The 27,581-nt window shown below is 43.6% G+C and overlaps 1 protein-coding gene across 3 annotated transcripts; it reads left to right on the top strand.

Annotated features, from left to right (window-relative positions):
- Positions 1-27,471, top strand: Il1rl1 (interleukin 1 receptor like 1). Of its 3 annotated transcripts, none has more exons than XM_051204470.1 (11): positions 1-49; positions 11,707-11,914; positions 12,428-12,638; positions 13,631-13,805; positions 13,913-14,075; positions 15,548-15,616; positions 16,964-17,105; positions 17,349-17,494; positions 21,147-21,293; positions 22,863-23,030; positions 26,720-27,214. In XM_051204470.1, exons 2-11 carry the CDS (start codon positions 11,854-11,856, stop codon positions 27,121-27,123), a joined length of 1,686 nt encoding a protein of 561 aa, XP_051060427.1. In that variant the 5' UTR covers positions 1-49; positions 11,707-11,853; the 3' UTR covers positions 27,124-27,214. The 3 variants fall into 3 exon arrangements, with proteins under 3 accessions (XP_051060427.1, XP_051060426.1, XP_051060429.1); XM_051204469.1 differs by lacking the exon at positions 1-49 and adding an exon at positions 10,921-10,971; XM_051204472.1 differs by lacking the exon at positions 1-49 and having other exon boundaries at positions 11,841-11,914; positions 26,720-27,471.
- The last annotated feature ends 110 nt before the right edge of the window (positions 27,472-27,581 follow it).

Consider the following 27,581-nt stretch of genomic DNA (forward strand, 5'->3'; position numbering starts at 1 on the left):
TGGTGGTGGGAAGCTGAGGAAGGAAGGTCCCTAGGATCTCTGGCTAATGGTGAGTGCCTTTGCGACATATTTTAAAAATAAAATACAGGTTTATATCAGAGGGGAAAATCCCTTTTCAATACAAATGTAGGCTAAAGATAATAATTGTGACCGCCATTGCTTGTGAGAGAAAGAGAGTTATTAATGAGGGGAAAACGAGTTACAGAGGGTAGTTACAGAGCATTAAAATCGTGACCCTAAAGTCTGGTACTTGAGATGGGGTTTTGGTCTAAAGTATCGGGGTGTGGGGGTGTTCTGGGATGAAGTTGTGAAAGGTGGAAACTTCACAACACGCCTCTAGAGTATGCATGGGTAGGAGCCCACATGATTCTGGAAATGTAGTACTGAAGTTTTCCTGGCTTGGAAGTGTTTTGTGAGAGGCTGTGGAACAGGAAGTGATGATGTAAGAGGGATGGTGAGAGCCTGGGATGGCGAGGACCAGATGGACCATCTGGGTGTCTTGTTTCGCCGAGTGTGTCGGGAAGGGTATGTACAGAAAAACATGTCTGAACTGCCCCTAAAACTTTCCACTGGGCATCTGTTTTCCGTTGTGAGCTTCTCGGGCATTAAAAAACAAACACGAAGCCAGATAGGAAGTGCACCTCTCTGTGTCTGCAAGTCTCTCACAAGATCTTCAAGCACACACCGATGCCTCCAGTCCCCTTATAAACTTCTGGACCCTCCTTGACCATTATCTATGGACAGTGCCTGAGACAGAGAGGCCACACGTACACCGACCAGCTCTTTCTCTTGTCCATGGTGGGGCTGGTTGACTCTAGGACCTCATGCATGTTGGTCAAGTACTCTATCGCTGAGCCACTCCCCCACCCCAGAGTTTAACCCTCGATCTTGTACTTATTCACTGGGCTCTATACATGTGGATCCCCTCTGTTAATCCTTGGGTCCCTTCTCTAGAAACGAGTGTGTCAGTGCTAATACCAAGCTCAGGGGGTGGGTCCTAAGACTGAAGTGGTTATAGAATCCGGGTTCTGTGCTAAGAGTGAACGCTAAGTGCTGTCAGAATTCACCACTGGTATTTCTTCCCTCTCCTGCTCTGGCCCTGTTGTTCATCACCTTATTTGTCCAGCCTTCTGGGCACTGGGGCTGCTAATTTGAAAGCTACAGAACTTCTGCAGGGGAATGTGGTTCTCCCTGTTTCTGAGCAAGTTGTTGAGGAGGAGAGTTTTGTCCTAAGGTGTTTTCCTACCTGGGTGTCTGCATTTTCGTAGGTAACCGAATCTATAGGAAGAGGGATGAGCTGGAGGGGTGTTGTCCTTAGTTTTAAGAGCTCCAGTGATAATGAGTATTTATTAACCACACCCTAGTACAAGCTAGTACATGGATGGATTCTGGTCTTCTTCATGTTTGGATGTTTATCTGTTGTATTTTCATTGTTGGTTGGTCCCTCCCTCCATTCCTCCCTCCATCCCTCCCTCCCTCCCTCCTTCCCTCCCTCCCTCCCTCTCTCCCTCCCTCCCTTCCTCCCTCCCTCCCTCCCTCTCTCCCTCTCTCCCTCTCTCCCTCTCTCCCTCCCTCCCTCCCTCTCTCTCCCCCTCACTCCCTCCCTTCCTTTCCCCTCCCTCCTTTACTTCTCCCCTTTCACCTTTAGTCTCCCACCCCTGCTTCCCTCTCTGTCTTCTTCTCACCATCTCTCTGTATCCTCCTGCCTCAGCCTCTCAAGTACTAATCTATAGTGCTGGCACTGTTCTCTTTGTGAATACACAATCTAGGCAGTGGGGATATAATATAGCTCAGTGGTCAAGCTGCTTAGTGCATCTGATGATTCCTTCATCTCCCAGCATCCTCAAATAAAACCCAACCAATCCGGCAATCTTTTCTGTTCATCAGGTTGGGTTTTTTTTTTTATTTTGTTTTTTTGTTTGTTTGTCTTTAAAACTAACTTAAGAGAACAGATTCTCAAATCGAACATACTTCCCTAGATGCCAGTAAGCTGGACATTGCCCTGCATTGTCCCCTCTTGTCCCATGAAGCAAATATGTTCCCCGCCTCCCCAGTTACGTCTATCTTGTATCTCTGTGCCCTTAAAAAATATTTTCATCATTTAGAATGTTCTAGAGCCTACATCAAAACACAGACCTGTACCTAAAATCTGTTCTGGTTTCTATCCACTAAATTAGCGTGAATCTGCTCAGGACTCAAGAGGTTTGGGTCTGACAACTCTGAGATATGTTTTCACGTCTCCAGCATTCACTGGGCTCACAGGTCCTCTCCGGTTCCCGGATCTGGGACATCTTCCTTAGCAGGGCCCCGCGGCGGTCTGGTCCTCCTGCCTGGCCTGTGTTTCTGTTGTTTCCTGATACTTCTCAGACCATCTGCCTCATGATTGCACTCTCCAACTGTTCCTTCCTCCTGAAACGTGCCACGATCTGAACCTTTTGTAAACACCGTTTTCTTACTCATTTGTTTATTCTCTCTTCCTTCCAGGGCATGCACTTGATAACAGCAGGTAGTTTTGTATTCCTCTGTCCTGTCTGGTACATTCCCATAGCTCCAGTGTCTGAAGCAATGGCCCTTGTCTGAGGTTCAGAATGTTGCGGTTAAAAGCTTGTTTGATGCCCAGCTGGTATGTTTCACTGTACAAACTGCTAAGGCGAGGAAAACCTTACTTACCAATGAGTTATAGTCCTGCCCACGCCCCATGACTCTGCCTTGGGAGCCCCTCAAAATCTGCAAGCTGCAGGCTTGACCTGACTCTCTTACAATGGATGGCTGTTCTCCTCCAATCCCCTATTATCTTATAATGTTTATTTCCACACATTTTACTTTTAAATTGAACGTTTCCATTAGGATGGGTCTCCATGCCCCAATTAACCCAATTTAGGAACCTTGCGGATTCTACCTCTGGTTCTGGTTCTTCTCATGTTGGCAGTCAGTATTAGCCGTCACAATGCCCAGGGTCAGAAACACGACTTGGGAAGGCAGCATGCATGGTGGAAATAGGTAAGTCATGCCCTGTTGGGAACCGCAGACTCCTCAAGCCTTACATCTCCCAAACGAAAAAAATTATAGAAATAAAAGTGAACCAGGGTCGTAGAAACATCAGCACGTATAGAAAATCAACACGTACACATTTTAATGGCACAGTATGGAAATAAGATCTGGAAGAAGAAAATTATGTTATTATTAGGCGTTCAAGGAAAAGGGATCAGTCTGCTACTTCTCAGTTACATTAAAAATAATCTGAGATCAAACAACTCCAGTCAGATTAGTTTGGCTTTTGACATGCTGTATCAATGGTCTCTGAGCAGCAAAACTAAGAGATGCGCATCTTTCTGCCCAGCATCTCCTACTTGGTGCCCTGTTTTTCTTTCCAAGAATCCAGTATAGAATCCATAAGTCGGTGTGGCAGGCTGAAACATGAAAAATTGATATGATCATCTTCAAGCTGATCCTAAAGAGTAACAGGTTGGAAACTGAGGTGGGATTTCTATCACAGTAAAGGCACAGCATCTCGTTTGTGCCCTTCCGATTGGCAACTGATGCACGAGATCTGTCCTTTACTGTGAAGAGCTGTCATTCTGGCTCGTCAGTACTTGTGTGGTGGTCTGGCAAGTAGCTTTTAGGTCATCTTTACTTTCATGTAAAGACCTGGAAAATGCTCTTAAGTTTAATTACAAAATTTTAAAAAAAAATTGTAAGGGAAAACTTACCCAAAAGTTTGAAGAGGAAAAATACAGACCAAGAGGGGCTGGTGAGATGGCTCAAAAGGTGAGGGAGCTTGTTGTCCCAACCTGACAGCACAAGTTCAATTCCCAGTCTCCACATAAAGGTGGAAGTAATTAAATGATCCCATGAAAGTTACTCCTTGGCCACCTCATGTATGCAATCACATCACATACAACACCACTACTCCTAAAAATAACAATAAATTGAAAACACAAATCAAAAGCATCCCTCCTACAACAACTCGTCCATGGGATTTTTATTGGAAGAGTCACCCATTTCCTCCCGAGACTGTGAGGAGAGGTGGTAGAATGCTGCTGTGGAGCTTTGTCCTGTTCTCACAGATCCCAGAAGTGACCTCCAGTCACACGCAGGCAAAAATAATCTCCAATCCAGCAGTAGCAAAGCAATCAGTCGGATGAAAATTGACCCTGCCTCTGCCTACTGAGCCACATCCTGCACAGCACAAATTACATTTCTTCTTCCCAGGAAACTGACCCTTGTCTGTCACCCCCACCCCAGTTTCCAGGGAAATGTCCACGCAGCCTCCAGTTTCCACACTGGTAATCTGTGATCCCTACTGCTCAGCATCACATACAGACAGTACGTACTGCTCTGTGTTTGGTACCTTTTCCTTGGGATATCTTGGGAAAGAACTTATTATTTTTTAGCTTTGAAACAATCCCACAATTTTAGAACATGGTGTCTTTGAGACTCACCAATTCATCATGCCCTCACGCCAGTAACTCCTTCCTTTGATCGCTGACTATTTATACTTCGTCTCCACCAATTCTGCTGATAGAATTCTGAGTCACTTTCAGATGGAGTTGCTATTGTGGATATGGCTCATTTGTGGACATGTGATTTAATTTTCTAGGAATTAAAGCACTGAGAAATGAGGCAGTTTTTTTTTTTTTTTTTTTTTTTTTTTTTTTTTAGCCATATTATATTGTTCATCTTAGTTCATCTAATATGCAAACTATGTACCCTTTACTCTTAAAGTCTGGTAAGTTTCCACAGATGTGTAGACTATGGACCTCATAGTCTACATTAGTGATATTAAGATGTCACTTCATGCATTTCTCACACCCCTCTCTATAGATAAGCATCCCCGGTCATCTCCCACACCACCTAACCCTTTGTAGTTTCGAAACGCCATATCCATGTGTTACACAGCATAAGGTGTGGTTTTTTTTCATCCAGTGTTATGTTTCTTGGATTAGTTTGTGCTGCACAAACCGGCAATTTATTCATCCTTATTGCTAAGCGGTGTCCCATGAACACAGATAACTGCCATGTACATATTGGTGGACATTGCTGCATGTCCAATGTCTGGTATATAAGTCAAGCCAAGATGAACATTCATGGGGCAGTCCTTTTGTGTGCATACAATTCTTATTTCTCTCAGGTTAATGCATGGGGGAAGTTCTGGGCTGTACAGAAAATGCTTATTCAGAAATGACTGAACTGTATTGCAGTCGCTGTATGACTTCACACTCTCATTAGAGTAAAATTGCCGTGTCTGGGAGCTGTGGCGGCATTTAGCCTTGCCAGCACTTGGTACTGGCAATCTACTTTTTTCCTTTTAATACTGGAATTGAAATAGAATTGTAGAGTGTTTTTATGTACATTATGTCTGTAACAACTGACAATTACAAGTATTTATTTTCCCGAGTTTAATTGTCAAGCGATGAGGTTTACCTCTGTTAAATTCACTGTAGATCTTTTTTTTTTTCTCATTTTTGGACTGACTTAATTTTCTTCATGTTGGCTTAAGAGAGAATTTTATGAATTATAGGCTATACAAGCCATTCTTCCAATGTGCAGATCTTATTTACCAGAAACGCTGGGTTAGCATATTCAAATTTCAGTATCTTTTGAAGAACAGACGGTCTAACTCCGGAAAAAGTTGAAGTTAATCATTTGTCTTTCATGGTTAGTGAAATCATTCGTGTGTGTCTGGTTTAAAAGTCTTTCCTGTACTAAGTTATGAAGATTTTATAAAACACTATTGATTTTGTTTTTGTGAATGAATTTTTTTCCACATTTTTTTCCATTGTCACATGTTGGAAAATTATATTTTCCCCCTATACTTATTTGTATACTTTCATCAAATGCTACTGCATTCTCCACTCAAGTCTATTTCTTTTCCCTTGGGAAAACGAAAGTCACAATGACCTTTACACAAAGGAAGAGGCACCCGAACTCAATTAAGGTATGACAAATTCATACGTCAGTGACTGATGGTGAGGGATGTAGGAGGCACTAACTGCCCTGAGGTCTCCAACGCTATTTGTGTCTTAGTCACTGCACATGTGCAAACACTTAAGACTGCCGAAGCTTCCCATATCACTGCCATCCCCTCTCCAGGCAGTCCACAGAGTTCTTTGTTGCTGACCACTCTTCCCTTGGCTGAGATTTCCCGATGATCTTCCCAGTGTGTCTGGGGCTTTACCTAACATGAGGGAGAATAGGGGGATGGCTCAGCCGTTAAAGGCTAGGCTCGCAACCATAAATATAAGACAGAACAGAAAAGTCAGTGGTCCGGGAGAGCTGAGATCGCTGTACCACTCATCTGTGGTGATCGATAGACCAAGGTTTGAGTCTTCAGACCACATAGTCTCCCTCTGTGGCTATCTTGGTTCGTTCACTCAATACCTTTTGTGTGACAAGCCCCTTTTCACACATAGACGGCATGGTAATGTAGAGGTCAAGATCACCTTTCCTTCTAGAGCTCATATTCCAGGGGGAGGTGATCAGAAAATGAACAAATATAGCTCTAAAGGGGGTTGTTAGAAAGTGACAAATGCCCCCAGACAAAGTCTAAAATGGGTCAGGAGATAGGTGCTAAGAAGTTCAAAGTTGATGGGCCAGGTACTCAAAAGGGACACTATGACACTAATTTCAGAGCTTTTGTGAGGTAGAAGCAGTCAGAATGTTATAACTGGGTCTATAGGTGATCAAATCATGTTACGTATGCCCCGTTGAATGTCATCTATCCATTAAACAGAATGACTACCAAACAGGGCTCATCAATCAAGGAGTAATCTTGAAACCACCATGTTACGTGAAAGAAACCAGACATGCGAAGATATATTGTATCACTCTGTTGATACGAAGTATCCAGACTAGGCAAAATGCACACATGTGCAGGGTTAGTGCTTCTCTTGGAGGATGAGGAAGGGGGAGGGCAGGGAAGGGCTGGTATAGGTACAAGGTTTACTTTGGAGATAAAAAGGTGTTGCAATTAGTGTTGACCATCGTACCATGCAGTGAAGGAGCTGTCAGGTGTGGCACATGTTAAGCTGATTCATTTTGTGTTGTGTGAATCTACCTTAAAATCAGGAGAGACAAAAAAGGAAACTGAAGAGTTAAAACTATCAGAAGGATGGGTGCGGTGGCTCAGCAGGGAAAGGCTCTTGCTGTCATGACTGACAATCTGAGTTCGATCCCTAGAATCCACACATCGGAATGAAAGAAATGATTTCTGGGAGAGGTTCTGTGACTGCCACTAGTATTTCCTGGCATTCATGCTTTCTCGATTATGCAAGTGTGCATGTATGCATGCATACATACATACATATGTACATACAAGAATAACTAAATAGATACATAGGAAAACTAGAAGCAAAGAAAACAAAGAAAGGAAGACCAGAAGAGAAAAGAGAAGGAAAGGAAGATGTCGTTCCCAGGGATACTGGTTAGTTTTTATTAGCTTGATACAAACGAGATTCACCTGGGAAGAGAGAAATTTCATTAAGAAATTGCCTCCATCAGACTGGTCTGTGGGATATTTTAATTGTTATCTGATGAAAGAGGGTCCCTTGCTATCCCAGTGGGTGGGTGGGCCTGGATAGTAATAGAAAGGTGGCTGAGCAAAGCCAGGGGAAGCAAGCCAGGAAGCCATGTTCCTCCATAGTCCTCTGCTTCCACAACCAACTTCCAGATTCCTACCTTGAGCTCTTTCTGTGTCTTCCCTCAATGATGGGTTGCAGCCTATGAGCTAAATAATCCCTCAAGTTACTTTTGGTCAGAGTGCTCATCACAGCGAGAGAAAGCACATGAGGGTATCAGACCCAGGTTGGAGGAGAAGAGTTAGTCCATGAGTAACTGCAATGAGGCGTCCAGGGAGAAGGGGCCATGGGGACAGCAGAGTCCGTCTTAAACCTCGAATGAACGGTAGGAAGGGTTGAAAGACACAGGGCTAGAGAGGTGGCAGGAAGCATCCCATCAATGAGCCCACATGGACACTGTAGGATAGTGGCTTTTCCTCTCGCTGAAGTAGAAGGGTACCAGAGAGCCTGCGGCTTTGACTGAGGTTCTCACGGTTTCTCTGGAGCCTGTGCATTCAGAGTAGAGGTTCCAGAAAACTCTCACAAAGCTGTCAGCAAAGCCCAGGTACAGGATGATGCTGAGGATGAGGACATGGGGAAACATGACAGGTAGGATGGGCTTGAGAGGAACTTTGCCTGAGCCAATGATGGTTTGCTCATCGCTGATATAAGCAGAAGCTGCAAAGGAGCCAGGAGGCGAGGCTGGAGGACAGGGGATGTTAGATTCTGCAGACTGGAAGCCTTTACTCTTCCCGATTGTTTTTCTGACTGTTGAGGCAGAGTGCCAGCTACAGCAGAAAGCGTCAGACGGAGATTGAGTGGTCCTGGAGCAGGTGAATGAAGGGATCCAGGATGAAATGTACACCTGCCTATGGTGACAGTTGTGGAAGCCAGTCCTGGCTTTATGGGATCTGTGGCTGGCTGCTGACAGCTTCACACAGTTTCATTAGGAAAATAAGAAAAAAAAATTAAAATGCTTAAATGTGTGTGTGTGGTTTGACGTGACAGAAACAGCTCCTAGCTCCTCCAGTGGATTTACAGTAAGATCCGGGTACATATAGCCAGCCTGGGAGGATTATAACATCTGTAATTTAAACTAAGCTTCACTGTTGGCCAAGTCACAGGAATAAGCTTTGCATAATAGCCCATGCCACAAAACATGCCCATGCCACAGCCCAAATGGAAGGAACTGGCTGCTCCCCCAGCACTATCAGGAGGATTTGTTTTAATTTTCTTCTTAGCACAAATGTCAGGGGACCCAGTGACAGACAGTTTGGAAACATACAGCCTCAAAACTGTAACCCAAAATCAAGGGAATTAGTACAAAACTAAGTTAGATTTTTTATCAGGTTGATTTTGAAAGCAAAATACTTCACAAAGGGGCGTTTTCCAGAAAGATTGACAGGTGCTGGACCGCTTCCGATGGACTGATTGGAGACCCTCCGTGTTCAGGAGTGCTGTTGTTTATGCATTCACAAACAGCTGCCTTCCAAGTCTGTGAACCTAAACTAAGGCTGAAAGGGCTTATTACTTCTTAAGGAGCCTGGCTATTGCTCTAATAACTCAAGTGCTGGTGACCCTGATTTTGACCATAATAGTTTCCCTCTCTCTCTCTCTCCCTCCCTATCTCTCCCTCCCTCTCTTTTCTCTCCCTCCCCCACCCCCTCTCTTAGTTGTCCCACAAAAAAGAGAAGAAGGTGCCTTTTCTTTGCTTCAACAACTTGGGTTTTAACTCCAGCCACAACCAAGTGAGCTTGGTTCAATTATTGAACTAGTCTAGTCTATGCTCTTATTTTCATCTGTAACATTTGAATGATGCTGACCATAGTACCAAATTCTGCAGTCTTGGATTTTGCCCAGACTCCTGATGTGATCAGATACTAAGAATCAAGAGAAGCAAGGAGCCAACAAGGCTCGAGATCAATCCCCCAGCCAACACCTTGCAGAGTGTGTCAACCTAAGAGCTGACTGAGCCTCTGGAAGAGAATGCCAGGGATGCTTCCAGCCACCATAAGGAACAATAGGGGGCTGGCTTGAGGTGCCTTCCTAGGTAGCCGCACCTCCATGCTCAGGAAGTCAACGGACTCAGTTTGGGGGCTAGTTTTTATAGCCAGCCTGCTTGGGTTCTAAATCTCTTAGTACCGTGTTGTTTGGACCCCTTACTCAATCGCAATGACTCAGTGTTGTGTTTTGTAATGTGTTGAGAAGGACAGTGTGACATTGGTTGAGTTGAGGAACTAGGAGCTGATATAGGCGACTCACAGAGACCTGCGTAAAACATAAAAGAGATTCTTATAAAATTTTGAATTCTTTTTCTGTAGGTGTGCCGGTCAGGGGATGGTTCTCAATCTTTCCTTTGCGTAAAGACTTCAAAGGAGCCTCATAATAGATAGAGCTGTGGCAATGATGATGTACAGTAAGAATCAGAATCAACCACTGATATTTGTTTTATGTGAGGCCCCAAAAGGTGATGACCTCCCTGAGGTTTGGTTATTTTCATCCCAGCGGAGAGTCATGAACTGAAATCTGAGGTGCTAGACTATGCTTTGGGCAGAATTCAAAGCATTCTCTTCATTACTTTCCTTCCTCCCCCCTCCCCCCTCCTTCCCTCCCTGCCTTTCTCCCTTCTTTTTGTATTTTTTGAGACAGGATTTTTCTGTGTAACAGCCCTGACTGTCCAGAAACTCATTTTTTTTTTTTTTTTTTTTTTTTTCAGACCAGTCCTGGAACTCACAGAAATCAGCCTGCCTCTGCCTCCCAAGCACTGGGATTAAGGTGTGCGCCACCACCGCCCGGCTCTTGTAGAACATTTCTAAGCACCCATGTAGCATGAAGTCCTATTGCATCTCAGGGTTCACGCCCCCCCCCCACGCCTCCGCCTCCGGAGTCCCTGCCCTTCCCTACCTACTGCCTGTGGTAGTTTGTGAAATTGCCTCCACCACAAAAGCTGATTGTGCTTCCTGCCTGGTGTCAGCCAAAGGTTGTGTCAGGGAGTTGCTGAAGGACAGTCTAATGGTGTGTGTGTCATTGGAACTGAATGTTGAGACATGGAGGAAATAAATAGCATTATTTATCTACACTGTGTGTGTGGGGGGCTGCTAAAACAGGGGGAAGTGATTTACGCAGTTCTCCCGAAATGGCTTTTAACGTTGTCCTTACAGTTAAAATATTTATGTGGTAAGTTTAAGGATTCTTGGTGAGTGATACAGCAGCATTTCTGAGCAAGTCACAGATTTTGGCTAAGACTCAAATCTCATGGTGGGTGGGGTAGGAAGACTGCAAGATGTCTGTGTGTTTAAAATGAGAGAGGGAGCATGTCCATATGGGTAGTCTACAGGAAGGAGAGGACCGAGTACCAAGGGCTCGAAGGTAGTCTCAGTACCCTGAGCTTATTCTCCTCAGCCCTTCATTTGGGGTAAGAATTGATGCCTATCTGGTTTGTAAAAGAAAAAGCATCTACAATTCAGAGAAATATGGTCTGTTGAAATTACTAAGGATTTTCATATTTATTCCTACCTGTATCCCTTCCCCCAGTGGCTGAAAGGAGGGGGGGAAAAAGCTACAGTAACCTATTCTTTTATCAAAAAGGAAAAGGAAGGGGTTTAATTGCTTTCAGACCTCCAGCAATCAATCCTTCGTGACTCAAGCCAAAGCAGTGAGAATTCTTTGGAAGTCTGGAGAAGAGTCTTGGATGGTTTCTGGGTGGTTTTAGTTCAAAATTTTCCTTCCTTAGTGCTTTTGTGATGGTTATCTGCGTGTCCTGGAGTGTAAAACAACAGACACGTGTGTGCTGCCTGCTACATGGCTGTGGTTTTTCATAAAACTGTGTTTTGTAGCATCTACTCAACTTTCTGGTTCTGATTTTTTTCAGTTGTAAGAATTTGTTTTCTTTCCTCTTAATTTAGCTTCTTCATGGGATTGCTCAAGAGACTGGTAAGGCATGACTGTGAAATTATCTAGTCATTGGGAGAGGTGCTCTCTTGTTCTGAGTTCAGTAGGCAACATGGTGTATCTGAAACCTACTATCATGCATAAGTGAACCTAATAAATATGTGTTAAGTGACTGACTTTCCTTTATGGTCTTTAGTAAGTAAAAAGCAGGGCAGCATAAATATTTTACTTGTAATTTATATGATTTATTTTTTTTCAGTGGCTACAGTGACTTCTCTTCTGGACCCTAAGTCAGACAGCATCCGTCAAAAACCTAGTGAATTACCATTTGGTGTCATCAATAAATCCATCAGGGGACCTCAACAATAAATCACCACCACTCAGTTGAGAAATTGATAAACGGAGAATGGAGCTTTGGACTTTGGCAATTCTGACAGTTCCCATGTGTTTCACAGTAACGAAGAGCAGTAAGTATTGATTCTCAGATAAGCTGTACGTTTTTTGACTTAAGTAATTCTGGGAACATTTGGAGCATTTCAGTTTCTTGCTTCTAGTTGTTTGGGGCTGAATTGTGTGCTACAAAATGATTTCCTTTTACTCATCCTTTACCGTAAATCTCTCAGAAGGAATCGCCTATAGTGAGTGGATCACAATTATTGAGTTACATAAATCAAGATTTAACACCGTGCCTGCACGCGGGAGGCATTATGGGTATTTATTGACTGACAGTGTGTTCAGGTAAATATAGGTACTTTCATCAAGGAGCAAAGGGAGACATAAGCTCAAATTGATTCCTTAGTCTATTTCACCATGTGGTGCATTTGGTAAAGGCTTTGATTGTTGACTTATTATTTCTCAAAGCATCACGATACATGATCTCTTTAGAAATCTAATCGTGAATGGAGACATGAAGTTATCTAAAGAGAACTGCGGTCTTTTCACATGGCCATTTCAGGATTGTGTCCGTACTTTATTTGTAGGTAAACCATTCTGGGGTCTGGAAAATGAGGCTTTAATTGTGAGATGCCCCCAAAGCACAGGCTCGCTCTATCCCGTAGAATGGTATTACTCAAATACAAATGAAAGTATTCCTACTCAAAAAAGAGATCGGATCTTTGTCTCAAGAGATCGTCTGAAGTTTCTACCAGCCAGAGCGGATGACACAGGGATGTACGCTTGCGTCATCAGAAGGTATGGTGCAGGAAACCATCACGAGCCTGCTCCCGTTTCACTAACGCTAATGGTCCATAGCCCAGCTGTGCTTGCTTTCTCTCTGCTCTGCCCCTCAGTGGGATGGTTAAATTTATAAAGTGGTTCAAACAAGAAAGTATGCCTGAGCAGACCAGGAGCCTGATGGGTGATAGGCTACGGAATGTATCACAGCAAGGGCATGTGTGTGTGTGTGTGTGTGTGTGTGTGTGTGTGTGTGTGTCCTAATTGGAAAAATGCCCATCTTTTGTAGTGACACAAGAACAATGAGTAATGGATAATTGTTGTCTGGGAGTAGGAACAAGCTAGAATAAAAAAAATGGAAGCCCAGACACTTGGCATCACAAAGATCTGTGTTGGGTGAAAAGGTTTAGGTGCCAGAGCCCAAAGAGACAAAGAGGTAGGCGGCAGAGACCCAGGGTCTGTGTCTGTAAAACCCCCAGTCTGAACTGAAATTGCCTTGATTAGATTTCACAGCATCTCTGGTACTCACCAAGTGTCATATCAGCTTAGGTATAGTTTGATGCCTAGGTTTGGAGACTACAGTTTCCAACCCATGCCTTCCTACTAATTAGGTGTGTGGTACCATCATGTGACTTCTCTGTCTCTCAGTTCCTCGTGAGTAAAATCCATATTGTGGTATCATGATCCAAAAATTAAAAAAAAAAAAAAGTCCCTGTGAGAATAATATGATGTAATCCACAAAGCATGCTTAACTCTCCACCTGGCTCAACAAACACCAACGTAGATTTTACTAGGACCCTAGCATTACAGTAGGTGAAGCCATTTTCCGAGGTTTGCTTCATCTCAAGGGTAGCAAAGAAGTCCTTAAAAGCTCAAGGTTTTGATGATTATTTTGCAGTAAGACAACTGTAATCATCGTTTTTACGAGAGCAACACCGTGCAAGGGATAGAGTTGGATTAAGCTTTCTCATGTTTGTGTTACTTTTTAAACGCTTGCCTTCTTTCAATAGTCCCGACTTGAATACGACTGGATACATGAATGTCACCATACATAAAAAGCCACCAGGCTGCAACACTCCCAGTTATTTGATGTACTCAACAGTAGCTGGATCAGAAAAAAATTCCAAGATAACTTGTCCAACAATTGGCCTCTATAACTGGACAGCGCCTGTTCTGTGGTTCAAGGTAAAAGGCTGAAATCTGGGGAGGACGATTAAGTTGGCAGCTGATGCAGCTGAAAGTGAAGAGCTCAGCGGAAGAGAAACGGAATGTTTTTCTTGTTGTTGCTTCAGAACTGCAGAGCTCTTCAAGGACCCAGGTACAGGGCACACAGATCATACCTGTTCATTGACGATGTGAGACAAGAGGACGAAGGTGACTACACGTGTAAATTCACACACACTGAGAACGGAACCAATTACACCGTGACCGCAACCAGATCATTCACAGTGGAAGGTAAGCGCCCTCGCCTGGCGCCGACAAGGCTCAAGACTCAAAGCAAAGACAAGAAGGGCGAACTGAATACTTCCCGTTGCATCTCCTGTCCTTTATCCATAATCTATTCCTGTCTTTTCCTCACCCGTGTACTCCACTGTGACAGGAAGTTGCTGTTGCACAGTAAGATTTGAGAATTCCAGGGAAAGAAATTATATTATTGAACCAAAGCCGTATATAGCCATCACCAACCCTCCCCCCTTTGGAGATGGATTTTCAAGGATAACGCAGTATGAATTTACTTATTTTTTGTTTGACTGATTTCCGGAATGTTCATATATCTATACCCTGGTTGTTTCACATATTTTCCCAGATGTTCCTCCCTTAAGCTCTACCCGATCTCTAAATTGCTTATAGGAACCAGTGTAATGTTGCATAAACAGGTATTCTGCCTCATAGAGAATAATGACAAGGGAAAGCCAAGGAAACAACTAATGCCTGCACACAGCGAGTTGAGTTTTGGGTGTAGGAACCACAGATACCGAGGCCTGAGTGTAACAGGGCACAGGGACCTTTGTACACACTTCTGAGTAGTTTTCAGTCCTGGCTTACGATGCTTTTGCTATCATCAGCATCTTCAAAGCAGGTCATTTGTTTAGAAAAGAACCTTCTCTCCAAATATATTTTCAATATTACAGAAGCTACTTGAGGGAGAGATTTCCTAATCTTATCTGATGGTGTTGACAGAATTGAGTCCTTCTGGGCACAATTCCCTCTATAGAGAAGACGGGGCGGGGGTGTGGATCTCCAAATCCAAGTGGGAATGCACAAGAAAAGGACTAAGCAATATTGAAGGAAATGTTTTGTTTGGAGCCTTTCCAGTACTCCGTTGCGTCATCAGACCACAGTTGTGTCTGTGTCTGTCACTGTTTAATGTCAACTCCTGCAAAGTTTCCTAATCTCCACACCCTGAAATAAATGAGCCCCTAGGAACGAGGGTTTCGTCCGTGCTCCCAGAGACCTCCTGCTTCCCTCCGTCTTAGCCTCAATGGCCGTAGGAGGGAGACCTCCCGAGTATGGACACAGTAGTGGAGGGTTGTGAGCAGTACAGCGGTGGACACATGAATACATCGCTTTCACGAGTCTATTTTCTGCCTCTTCTCTGTACTTTTCTCCCTATCCTATAGAATCATGGTTTTCAAGTGATTGCTAAGCCACACAACTAATGGGTTAGACCAGCATTTGTCTTAATGATTTAGAAGAGAATGGGAGATATCACAAAAAAATGTGTCAGCAGTGATCAGAAAAAAGTGTTGCTCAAAATATTTGTTTTATTGTGTGTGTGTGTGTGTGCATTGCCAAAGATTATTTTCAAAACAGTTGACACAATGCTGTGAAATAAAATACAGCTATGAAAAGTCTAGCTTATATTGATGACTAATCAATGTATTAATACGTATATTCTATTTCTGTTTTTTTTTTTTAATTTTCAGAAAAAGGCTTTTCTAGGTTTCCAGTGATTATAGACCCTTCACACAACAAAAACATTGAAGTGGAAATGGGTAAGAATTTTTTTTCGTTTTCTTTCAAGACAGGGTTTCTCTGTGTAGCCCTGGCTGTCTTGGAACTCACTCTGTAGACCAGGCTGGTCTCGAACTCACAGAGATCCACCTGCCTCTGCCTCCCGAGTGCTGGGATTAAAGGCGTGTGCCACCACCTCGCAACTGATGAGTAAGAAATGTTAAACCATCCTCTGTTAACCTGGAAAATACTACCTTATGATTTGGGGTCTGCTTTCCTGTAGAAGTGTAATATAATTAGTAGAAGGAAACTTGGGGATCACGTGAAGCTACAGCGTGAAAACACCTGTCCCCATCAAAGCAGAATGCAACACTGCATTTGTATTGAGCTTTGGATTTTGTAGCTCTCATTTGTGCATCTCTTGTAGAGAGGTCACTTCTATCCAATGGGCAGGTGTCCTCACTTTACTTTTAAGTAACAGGTTCAGAGATGCTCAAAGGCACACCCAACGTCATAGATGAGTGACAGCGAAAGAATAGAAGTAATGATTTTATGAATCTCCATATCTCCTCTCTTGTTGGTTTCCATTGGAAGCTGGATACAATGGGGAAGACTTGATGTCTGAAACACCAGGATGGGTCCTGTGCCCTTCATCACCCATCTCTAACCTATAACTCTACCCACACTCCTGGACTCGGTGCCACCCTTTTCCTTACCAAAGAACAACATCTGTTTCTGTACCCTCAGCTCCAGTCTTGGCGACTGCCTTTTCCATCTGCAGTGTGGTGGCTTCCAATCCTTCCTCCACAGCTTTGCTGTTCCTCTGGTCCTTTTGCTAATTATATGCCTCATTTTTAGGCAAGCTTCTGGTGGGAACCTGTAGTTCAGGAAGGGAGGGCTGAGTGTATGTATACCTGTGGCCAAACTCAGCTCTGCTGTTTTCAGTTCAGGGAGAAGATCTCAAGTTGAACGGGGTGGGATGGAGCACTGGGGAGTCACTCTTTGTGAATGATTGCATCCGGGATAAGAGTTGGGCTGGGCGAAGTGGTTGTATCTCCAAAGGCAGATCATGGAGCCACAAGGGGAACCCATGGGAAGAGAAAGACATGGAAATGACCAGTGAAAAAGAAACTCGCATTTCAACCCTCAGCGACGCCTTCATGATTTTGTGAGGCTGTGAAGTTAGGGCAAGCTTAGTTTTCCCAGAGACTACAGGGTGATGGGTCTCTGAGGAAAAGGAGACACTGGGTGGGGTGGGGGCGGAGAGCAAAGAAGGCCCAGGAAGGAGGAGATGAGGAGGGCAGAACCGCAGGTTTACTACATTGAGTGAAACCGATGCCACTCGCAGAATCTACTTTTCCTGGTGAACCTCTTCACTTCCCATCTAGGAGAAACAGTGAATATCACATGCTCAGCTTGCTTTGGGAAAGGGTCTCAGTTCTTGATTGATGTCCTGTGGCAGATTAATAAAAGGAATGTTGAACATCTTGGTAAAGCAAGAATTCAAGAGGAGAAAGAAGAAAACCAAAGGTATTTAATCTATCTATTATCTATCTACCTACCTATTTATTGAGACAAGGTCTTAGTATGCAGTGCGGGCAGGCGTGGGACTTACGGTGTAGACCAGGCTAGCCTCCTACTTCTTGAATGGTGGGGTTAGGGGCATGTGTCACCACGCCTAGCTATTTCTATATTGAGTCGAAACATCCCCTACCCCCCTCCTCACAGCTGGCATTTGCCAGGAAATCTATTAGTAAAATGTCACTTTCTCAGTTCCAGCAATGACATGGGTTGTTTAACCTCAGTGTTAAGAATAACCGATGTGAGAGACAAGGATTTATCCCTGAGATATGACTGTCTGGCCCTCAACCACCATGGCATGATAACACACACTGTGCATCTGACAAGAAAACAGCCAAGTAAGGACTGTCCCTCACCCTTAGCCTGACTAAAATGGCCAAGTCAACTGTGAGCTGCAGCTGTCTTTCTAGGAGGACTGGCATTGCTGTTTGGTCCCAGGGAATCCGTCCATCATGTTCCTGGGACTAGTTGGCTTGTCTCATGAAGTGGGTTTCCCTTTTTGAGGACGCTCTTTAAATCTGGTCTTTCCAGAATGTTCCCATTTTCCAGGAGGACTCTGTGCCACTCTGTCCCTCCTCCCGGTAGTCCCCCTCCTCCCTTTTCTCCCCACAGTCCTCTTCATACTCTTCACCTGCCTTTGCATGTTCTCACTCCCTCTTCCCTTCTTTCTTTTCGCCCTACAAGAGGCTTCCTCAGCTGTCCACCGAGAGACATCGGTGCTTACACTGGGTTCAAAGAGGGAGTAACTCTGTTGCGTCTCTTTGTGTAATCTTGTCATGGAAAACTTACGAACTTTTCATCCAGAGTGTTTACCGATGACCTTGCTTGGTCTTTGAGTTTGCAGCTGCAGTAACCCTGAGCAGTTTGATTCCATCTGAAAGGAGCAGAGAGAAAGTATTTTTACCTTTAACATTCTCTTTTATGATACTCACCACTGCCCTAGTGGCAATACAACCAATGTAAAAAAAGATTTTAGTTTCGTTCAAATACTGAGAGGGTGGGGTAGGGAGAGAGATACTGAGTCTAAGTTGATAGCAACATTTGGAACATTGGCTTGGATGAAAACATTGATTAAAAAGATAGGTAAGATATCAATTTGATATAGTCATGCTGTGTCTCTCCCTGGTGTGGTACTTGGGATTTTTGTTATTTTTATTTGCCTGTTGTTTGTTTTTTACTATGGAGACCAGCCAGGCCTTGAACTTGTAGAGTTCTACCTGCTTTCTTCCCTCTCAGGAACTGGGAGTAAAGATGTGTATTACTGTATTGTTTTGGTTTTGATTTTAGCCTCTGACTTATACATTTTTTTTATATAAAAAAGGAGTGTTATTTTCAGATGACCAGAATTGTGATGATCAGACTCATAGATGACTCTTAGTGCTGTTGTGTTCCGCAAGACATTAAGCGTCTGCCCTGATGATTGTGCTAGGATGACTGTGTTATAGGACCGTAGTGGGAACAGTGAATTCTACAGGGAAAGGGAAGCCACATTCCTCCTCACACCCCAGCATGACCTCATGTCCTTCGTATGCTCCTATGCTAATAGTATCTTTTGTCTAGATTTCTGAATATTTTCTCTTTATGTTTGTATTGTAATTACATTTGTGTTATCTGGAATTTTATATTTGTTTTGTGTGTGTGTGTGTGTGTGTGTGATTTTGTACTCTCTAGTTTAATTCACCTGTTATTATTAAAATCAACATGTTTATATTACTTCAGCAACTCAGCATATTAAATAAAAACTGTCTCCATTGCTGTTGGATTATCATAGTGAATTCTTTTGTTTCTGAAATTCTGGTATTTCTTAAATTTTAATAACAAAAAGTTAAAAAGCCTTCCTCTACATATTTCTAAATACTCTTATGTGCAAATTTAGTGTCTTCTATAACCATAGTACATACACATATTCAAAGTTTTCTATGCACAGGGCAGATCTAGTTACTTTCCCTTAGAATTTTTCATTTATCGCCACCACTATCCATTAATTTCACTCACTAAGTGAAGAAGAAAGGGCAGAGTGATTGCCAAGTATTGTAATCCTAGACTCAGCACTCAACACAGACGACACATTCCTGTTTATAAACATTGACAAGAAGAATTTGTGTCTAGTCATTGATGAGAAAATTTACTTGTACTTTATAAAGTTGTAAGCACTTAGGTAGACATCTTTAATCAAGGTCTTGCCTCTTGTTGAATGTGTTCAGCTATCCTCATAGGTCCTTTACTAGCAAGAGTCGCTATCAGAAGTAGACTTCCCACACTTCCCTAGAATGTATCCAGCTGGACTTTTAGATAGTTCTTCCCAAATGAACTTCTTGGGAAGTTCTTATTTAAACCTAAAGAAATAGAGGCAGCAACCTCTGACCTGTTTTGAGCTCTCTTCTCATGTTTGCATCATCAGAATTTGACGTATTTAGTTTATTGTCCTGCATACGCACAGATGGTAAACCATCAGGGGTAGTAGTGGAATTTGCAACTACCAGTAGAGATTTTCATGTCAAAGCTTGGGACCTGTGCATGGGGACTTACAAATAAGATGAAAACAGAACAGCTTCCTGGCTGGAGAGATGGCTCAGCCATTAAAGGCTAGGCTCACAACCAAAAATATAAGAACACTTCCCAGGTCGGACTTACGAGTCTCCTCCTATTCATATATAAGCAGTACCACTTTTAATACGTCTATGAAGATCATAAGGTTAAAACTACCAAGAATACCATGACTGGTAGTCCTATGTTCGATTTGTATGCGTGTCTTACAAGGCCCTGAAGTTGGGAGCCGTGCCACTTGTTTGTTTTGGGAAACAGGAAATGTGGGGCCAAGCTCGGAGACAGCCAGAGGAAGATCTCAATAGTGGAACTTTGAGAACTTATAGAACTGAATAATTTAATTTCCCCATTACACATACTCAGTGGCTGGCAGAACTCTTTTCTATGTCCCTACTCTCTAGCTGCAATAAGCCCCTTGACCTACTGACTCTTGTACTGAGGTTTAATAAGGATCGGGGGAAACATATAGGCCCAATAGATGTTTATTCAGGGAGAAATAGCTTACAGCATAGATAGATGAACACCAGCAGGTTCCTGGTCCCAAGGATGCCCATGGATGTTCTCCTGTCCCCGCGCTGAAAGCAAGAGATCTCCGGGAGCCCCTTCCTCAGACTTAGTCCCCCAGATAACATCTGCCCCTGTCCCCACCCCCAAAGGGCGTGGTCTGTGCTCCAGGAGTCTCACTACACTCTTGCTCCTCTGTGTTGCCAACCAACGCTGACCTTGTCAGTTCCTTTCTCATTACTTCATGAGTTCAGATCCTCATCTTGCCCTCAATTGCCTACCCTATTGTATTCGTTAAATGTATGTGTCATCTCCTCCCATAAAAGCAAGCCTCCCACTACCTACCGCAAGATTAATTTTGGTAACAAGAACTTTCATTTCCAATACTCCATTATCTGATATTATGACAAATTCCATCGCAAGAGTTTCTGGTCCAACACAGCCCTGACCACATCTTAGACTAATTCTCCAAACTGAACTGCTGTAGTTCTCACAATACATAGTCCCATCTCTGCATATGGCCTCAGCATCCTCTGTGGGCCAGAGAATCTGCATCTTTTTAAATCCTCCCCATCCTTTAGTGGTATCATTCTACAGGAAAACTTCATCATGTATTCCAGCACAGAGCAAGCTCCCTTCAAAATGTCTGTCAGTTGAAATCCAGTATCTCCTATCTTACTTGGGTTTACACGCGTCTGCGTGTCTCCTTAACCTTTAAGAACAGTGTGCTGGCAAGTCTAAAGGCTCACACAGAGTATGGGGGATAAAACGATTGATTTGTTGATTTTGAAAGTATTCATGAAAATTCAACGTTGGTTTATTGGGTGAGAATGCCTTGTGGTTTCAAGGGATGTCAACATTCATGTACCCATCCATTCTGTCTTATTTTATTAATACTAATCATAGTTTTTTTTTTCTCTTCTCTCCATCTCTTGATAGTCCATCATAAAAGCACCTACTACATAGTTGCAGGATGTAGTATACTGCTAATGCTCATCAATGTCATGGTGATAGTCTTAAAAGTGTTCTGGATTGAGATTGCTCTGTTCTGGAGGGATATAGCAACACCTTACAGGACTCAAGATGGTGAGTATCAGCTTCAAGATCCTCTTGACAAGAAAGACTCCCACAGTGGCGACTGGTTATTTGTCTGCTGATGTTGTGCTGCTAACCTCAGCTTTTGTTTCCTTTGTAACCTCATCCGCGCGGTCATTGAGTTTGCATGGATCATACCCCAGGCTTCTCCTGCCACTCTGTGAACTCTTCGCGTTCATCTCAAATATCCTCCTGGGTGGAATTACTATCCTTAGTGGGTCCCTGATAACAGACTCTGCCCCAAGCAAGCCCAGAGAGGTTTCAATGCTTTGGGAAATGTGTGTTGGAAAAAAAAAAACATTTATGGAAAGACGATAATAAAATTCACCCCTGCCTTTTCAGGTTTGAGCAAGCAAAGGAGAAGCATCGAACACATGCTAATCCCCCCCCCCAATCCTTGTTCTATGAACACACATTTACACCAACTTCATACATGCAAAAAGCGTGCTGGTGAAACTGGAACATTTGCCTTCATTTGAAAGTGGAGAGGTTAGGTGTTTGTACATGAGGCCTCATTTGGCAGCTGGTTGTTGGATTTGTGGGATATCCAGACCCTTTATGAAATTTTACTTCCTCCACTATTAGTCTTCAGCATACGAACTTCTACTGAGAAAGTATTATGGTTCCCATATATCCTTGATTTTGGTTTCTAGGGTTTCAGTTACCTAAGGCCAACTGAAGCTTGAAGGTTAAACGAGGAATTGCTGAAAGAAAGGAGAGTGAATTTTAAACGGAGCATGATTCTGAGATGAATAATAAAATCACAGTGTCTTGCTCTGGGACATGATCCATCGGTCTGTCCAGTCATCAGTCTGTCCAGTGTATTCATGCTGCATATGCTACCCATCCACTAGCCAGTGATCGCATTAGTTTCCAGGTTTACTGTTAATTTGCTACAGTGCTTGTGTTTGAGTAACCGTTGTTTTACTTTGAGATAATGGCCATAAAGTGCTAGACTAGTGATGCTATCAATTTTGTTAGAGTCCGTTGTTCAGTCTTGATCACTAGCTACACTTATTAAAGTTTTACTGTGACGAGTTTATAAATTAGTCTTAGGTATGTATGTCTAGGAGAAAATGGAGAACAGTGGACTCAGTACTCTCTGTGTCTTTGGGTATACACTGGAGGTCTTTGAATCTGTGCTATTTGCCTAAGTGGGAAAACGTAACAGGCAACAGGCATAGGAGGCCCTGTTGATAATGATAAATACTAACAGCTTATTTACAAACTTGAAGAATACTGAACCGATTCTGTTGTCTACTATTCAAACTAAGATGTTAGAAATCAACCAGCCAATCAATCAATCAAACAAACAACAACCAACCAAACAAACAAACAAACAGATAAACAACAACAAACCAACCAACAAACCAACCTTTGGTCATGATTTGTCATTTTCTTGTCACATTATATAACGGTGGTTTGTTGATGTCTCTTGATTTTATGAGTATATGGGATGATGAAGTATATTCACTAACCTTGGTAGGAGCTGTCTGTCAGCAGACAGATGAGAGTTTTTAGAACCGGTCATGAAGCGGTACTTCTTGGCTTCATTCTCAGATGGCAAGCTCTATGATGCTTACGTCATTTACCCACGGGTCTTCAGAGGCAGCTCAGCAGGAACCAGCTCTGTGGAATACTTCGTTCATCACACCCTGCCCGACGTTCTTGAAAACAAATGTGGCTACAAGTTGTGCATTTATGGGAGAGACCTGATGCCTGGACAAGGTAAAAGCTCCCGCCACAGGTCAGGGATTGAAAAAGAAAAATCTGGAAAGGAGACCAAGAGAAGGTAATGCGAGGGTGGGTGTGAGGGAAAGGACACATGGAATGGAAACTGATAAAGAACCTGGGGTGGGGTAAAGGGGAGCCACAGAAACACACTTTGCAAACAAATGCATTACGGCATCTAACACATTATGCACAGATTTTAAAACATTAGATACAAAAGAGTTGCATGGAGTATTAGTGAGAGTTACATGTTTGCGCTGGCACTTTAATGTATCCGGTGAGCTATATGCACCATTCCCTATGCTGCACGTGAAACTTGATGTTCTGTTTCGAAGATCACTTCATGGTAATAGGAGAGGCAAGCCCATTTTCATTAACATGCGAGCTGTAATAGGGAATTTAGCTTAGAATATTTACTTTGTACTAGGCGCATACACATGAACAAAAAAAAGGAATTCGTGAAAAGAGACCTTGCCTCCTTGCTGATTGGTGAAGGACCTTTATTGATTGTTATCTCAGGCTCAAGAGCAGAGGTTTACTACTGATTGATTATTTTGAGATGGGGGTCTTTCCTGGTTCCCTTAGCTGGCCTACAACTCACCATGTAGCACAGGCTGACTTCAAACACAGGGCAGTTATGACTTAGCATGACCCGCCATGCTTGGCTAAGGCAAGAGATATTTTTAAACTACGTTTATTTTGTGTGTGTGCCTGAAGCCTCCCTTTCTGCCATGTGGGGCTTGGAGGTCAGACTCAAGTCTGGAGACTTGGTGTCAAGCACCTTTACCCACTGAACTATCTTGCTGGCCCAAGGCCAGAGCTTTTAGACTGCTTCTTGGGAGATGCTCATTTTATTGAGTCTTCTCATTCCACATGTGTTCCCAGTAGTGTGGATGGAACATGCTGGTATCAGTCAAGGGCTTCACCTGTGCACGAGCTGCTATTGCTCCAGCTCTTTTTCCTTCTTATTTCCGTAGAATAACTCTGAAACTTTTTAAAATTAAATATTACAGCATTTACCCCCTTTCCTCCCTCCTGTCAATCCTCCCCCCTTTCCCCTTGAAATCATGACCTTTCCCCTGCTTTGTTATTGCTGAGCGCATGTGCACACATGCACGCGTGCACACGCGTGCACACATACAGTAACTCATCCCATTTTGTGTTACATGTACGTATGGCATTTCAGGGTTGACCACTTGACTTGGTATTAATATAATCAACTAGAGGACTCACCCCAAGGAATTTTTCTACCTTCACTATTCCTTAGTTGTCTGTAGGTTTTTTGTTTGTTTGTTTTTGCCCACAGCTGCAGCCTCATGAGATTTCCCTTTCTGTGCTAGCATATCTATTGGTGGTGTACTTTTTCAGGTCTTGCTTAGACAGCCATGTCGTTACCGTATCGTGAGTGAAACCGCCTTGTCCATTTCTAGAAGACACAACCTCACAGCAGCTTAACAATCTTTTCATCCACTCTTCCCAGATACCCCTGATCCTTAAGTGGAGGAGTCTTGTAGATTCCCAGCTGTGGCTTGGCAACCCACAAATGCTTGCTCTCTGCTTTTCAACCCGTTGTGATTAGCAGTAATTGTCTCCATCTGTGATTCTGTGCCCCAGGGGCTATCAGGAGGATCTCTGACAGGAGCAGTCTCATGTGTTGAGAGTTATAAAGTGGGGAAAAGGTCACAATCTTCACAGTTAGGGAAAACTACCTCTGAAACGTCTAACTCTCTCTGGGAGACCTAACAGAAAATCGCAAAGAAGGATTTTTGAGTCTGGGATTCGGAGCCTATGGGGAAGATATTTGGAAGAGCTGACAAAGTCCTGCTGATGTGTCTCAAACTGTTGAAACGGTCTGCAAATCTGTATTCTCGGGGCAGCAGAACAGTGGCTTCTGTTTCATAGCATTCATGCTTAGCTATCTTGTGCACTTTTGACTGTTTCATCCAAAACTCAGGCCATTTCAACAGGCCCCACCCCTTACCCCCCACCCCGCCCTCTAAATGTTTAGGGCAGGAGTTTTCTAACTTTCCCTATCAACTTTTCTTCCATTCCTCAGAGGTCAAGGATGGGTTAGAACGAGAATGGGGGGCGGAATATCATAACGCATACACCCAGTAAAGTTCATATTTACTTCAACTTTTTAAATTAATGTGTCTACTAAAGGGGAGGGATTTAAGTACCAATAGGTTAACAGGCATGCACACAGGGCAATCTGATTTCTTCTCAAATCTGATCAATGCTGACACTGTTATGGAATATCTCAAGATGTACAAACTAGGACTCAATCTTAGTTTTCTTAGGGCCCCTCCCCCCTGCTTTGCCAGCTCTCCTGTAAATGGCCACATGGGTAGAAAATTAGTGGGCAATGGTCACTAGTGTTCTTTCTCTGTCTCAGATCCGTCCCAGGATCTGTGGGAACTCCACTTGTCTCTGAAAGTATAGGAGCTGCCTTCATCACCCCCCCCACTTCATCCAGCTACTTTTTGGGGGGTCTTTCAAGACAGGGTTTTTCTGTTTTCTTTGTGTAGCATTGTAGATCAGAGGCTGGCCTCAAACTCACAGAGATCCACCTGCCTTTGCCTCCCGAGTGCTGGGATTAAAAGCACGGGCCACCGCCACCAGGCGATCCAGTTAATTTCTATTAATACCTCCTCCGTATCGGACAAGCTCAGATGCTTGGGTGCTTGTATTGTGTTTGTTGGGTAGCAGCACTGTCTTGTGGGTGGTTTTCACTTCTCCTCAATCAATGCACGGACCCTGACCTTTCCTCCACCCAGGTACAGCGAAGCCAACAACCAGAGCACTGCTCTTCACTTAGAGAAAGCTGCGCGCTGGCCAGTGTACTGAGCTTAGGTTCTTGCTGGCTGTCTTGCTGTCCACTCCACATCTGCTTCCATTCAGGGCGGAAGACCCCAACCAGCACACCATTTCGCACAGTTTTCCCCATCCCAGCTGATCAGAAGTAACGAGAGCTCTCTATGAAGATCTTGTGCTGCTCGTGGCTTCTCTTCTTTCTTACTTCTCCCTTTCCCCTCTGCAGTGAGTGCCTGCTAGGTGGGGTTTTGTTGGGGGTTGGTTTCTGTCTTTTGTTTTCCTAAGTCCATTCAGAGCTAACTGCATCACCTTGGCCTCCGCCCAGGTGCAAAGGTTGACTTTGAAAAGAGATAAGACTTTCCCTAGGATTTTTTTTTTTTTTTTTTAAGCATGGGTTGAATCAGCTCTCCAAACAGAAATCTTTGTGGAGCAAAGCGACCAAGGACTTCTCTGGTAACATTGGTCAGTTGGGAGGATCAATGCTTGCTGACTTTGCACCCTTTGGTGTATGAATGAAAATGTTGACCATCTGATAAACATATCAATAGCCAATCTAAGAAGATACTAGACTAAGAGTTAAATTCTAAGTCCCCCATGCAATGGTAGACAAAGAGACTTTTACTTATCCAGGTAGAAGGGAGGACTCTCCATTAGCATTGATTTATCTGGCTAAACAGAAGGCCCCTTGGGTAGATAGTTTTATAGCAAAAATCAGTAACACCATTTCTAATTTCTGAATATGACTCTATCAGCTTGGAACCTCCCAACAGATTATAACAATAAGGACCTTTACATGCCCAGAACCTTCTTGATTTAGACATTAAATGTACAAAAGGAATGACGGGAGGTCTCTATCCATCTCCCACCTCTAGATGCGGCCACCTCGGTGGAAAGCAGCATCCAGAACAGCAGAAGACACATGTTTGTCCTGGCCCCTCACATGACACACAGCAAAGAGTTTGCTTACGAACAGGAGGTTGCCCTGCATGAAGCCCTCATCCAAAACAGCTCCAAGGTGATTCTTATTGAAATGGAGCCCCTGGGTGAGGCCAGCCAACTGCAGCTTGGGGACCTTCAGGAGTCTCTTCAGCATCTTGTGAAAACACAGGGGACCATCAAGTGGAGGGAAGGCCACGTGGCCAACAAGCAGTCTCTAAGCTCCAAGTTCTGGAAGCACGTGAGGTACCAGATGCCAGTGCCGAACAGACTCTCCAAGGTGGCATCTGGTGAGGTCCCTCTGAGTGACAAGGCATGCTGGGACCTGAAACACTTCTGAGTTGTGGACCTGACCACCCAGAGCTGGGTGTGTCCCAGCACCAGGCAGTGGGGTGGACCTGTGCAGACTTGGGATGTCAAGGGTAGCAGCCCCAGGCCCCGCCCGGCTAGTTTCTTTTCCTATTCGTGGGTGAGGCCATTCCATTCCCTTGCAGCACAGGAGCCTCCCTGTGCCTTTCCTTCCCTTTCATTTCTCTCTTTATTCTTTCTTTTTACTCCTCATCAATAATCTACTTTCTGACTATCAAGCTGACACTTCTAGGATATAATCTGACTCGTGTCTGAGAGCATCCTCATGCCCAGAGGCAGCACACCAGTAGTCAATCACATTCCCAACACACCAGAATTTCTTCCTTATTTTTTTTTTTTAACTTGGTTTTGTCTTGTCGATACTGTCAAATTTTTCAAGTACCTTATCCAAATTGCCATTACGATAAAGCTTCTTTCCCCTCAGTTCTA

The sequence above is a fragment of the Phodopus roborovskii genome, unplaced genomic scaffold, assembly GCF_943737965.1.
Source record: "Phodopus roborovskii unplaced genomic scaffold, PHOROB, whole genome shotgun sequence".
Lineage (NCBI taxonomy): Eukaryota > Metazoa > Chordata > Mammalia > Rodentia > Cricetidae > Phodopus > Phodopus roborovskii.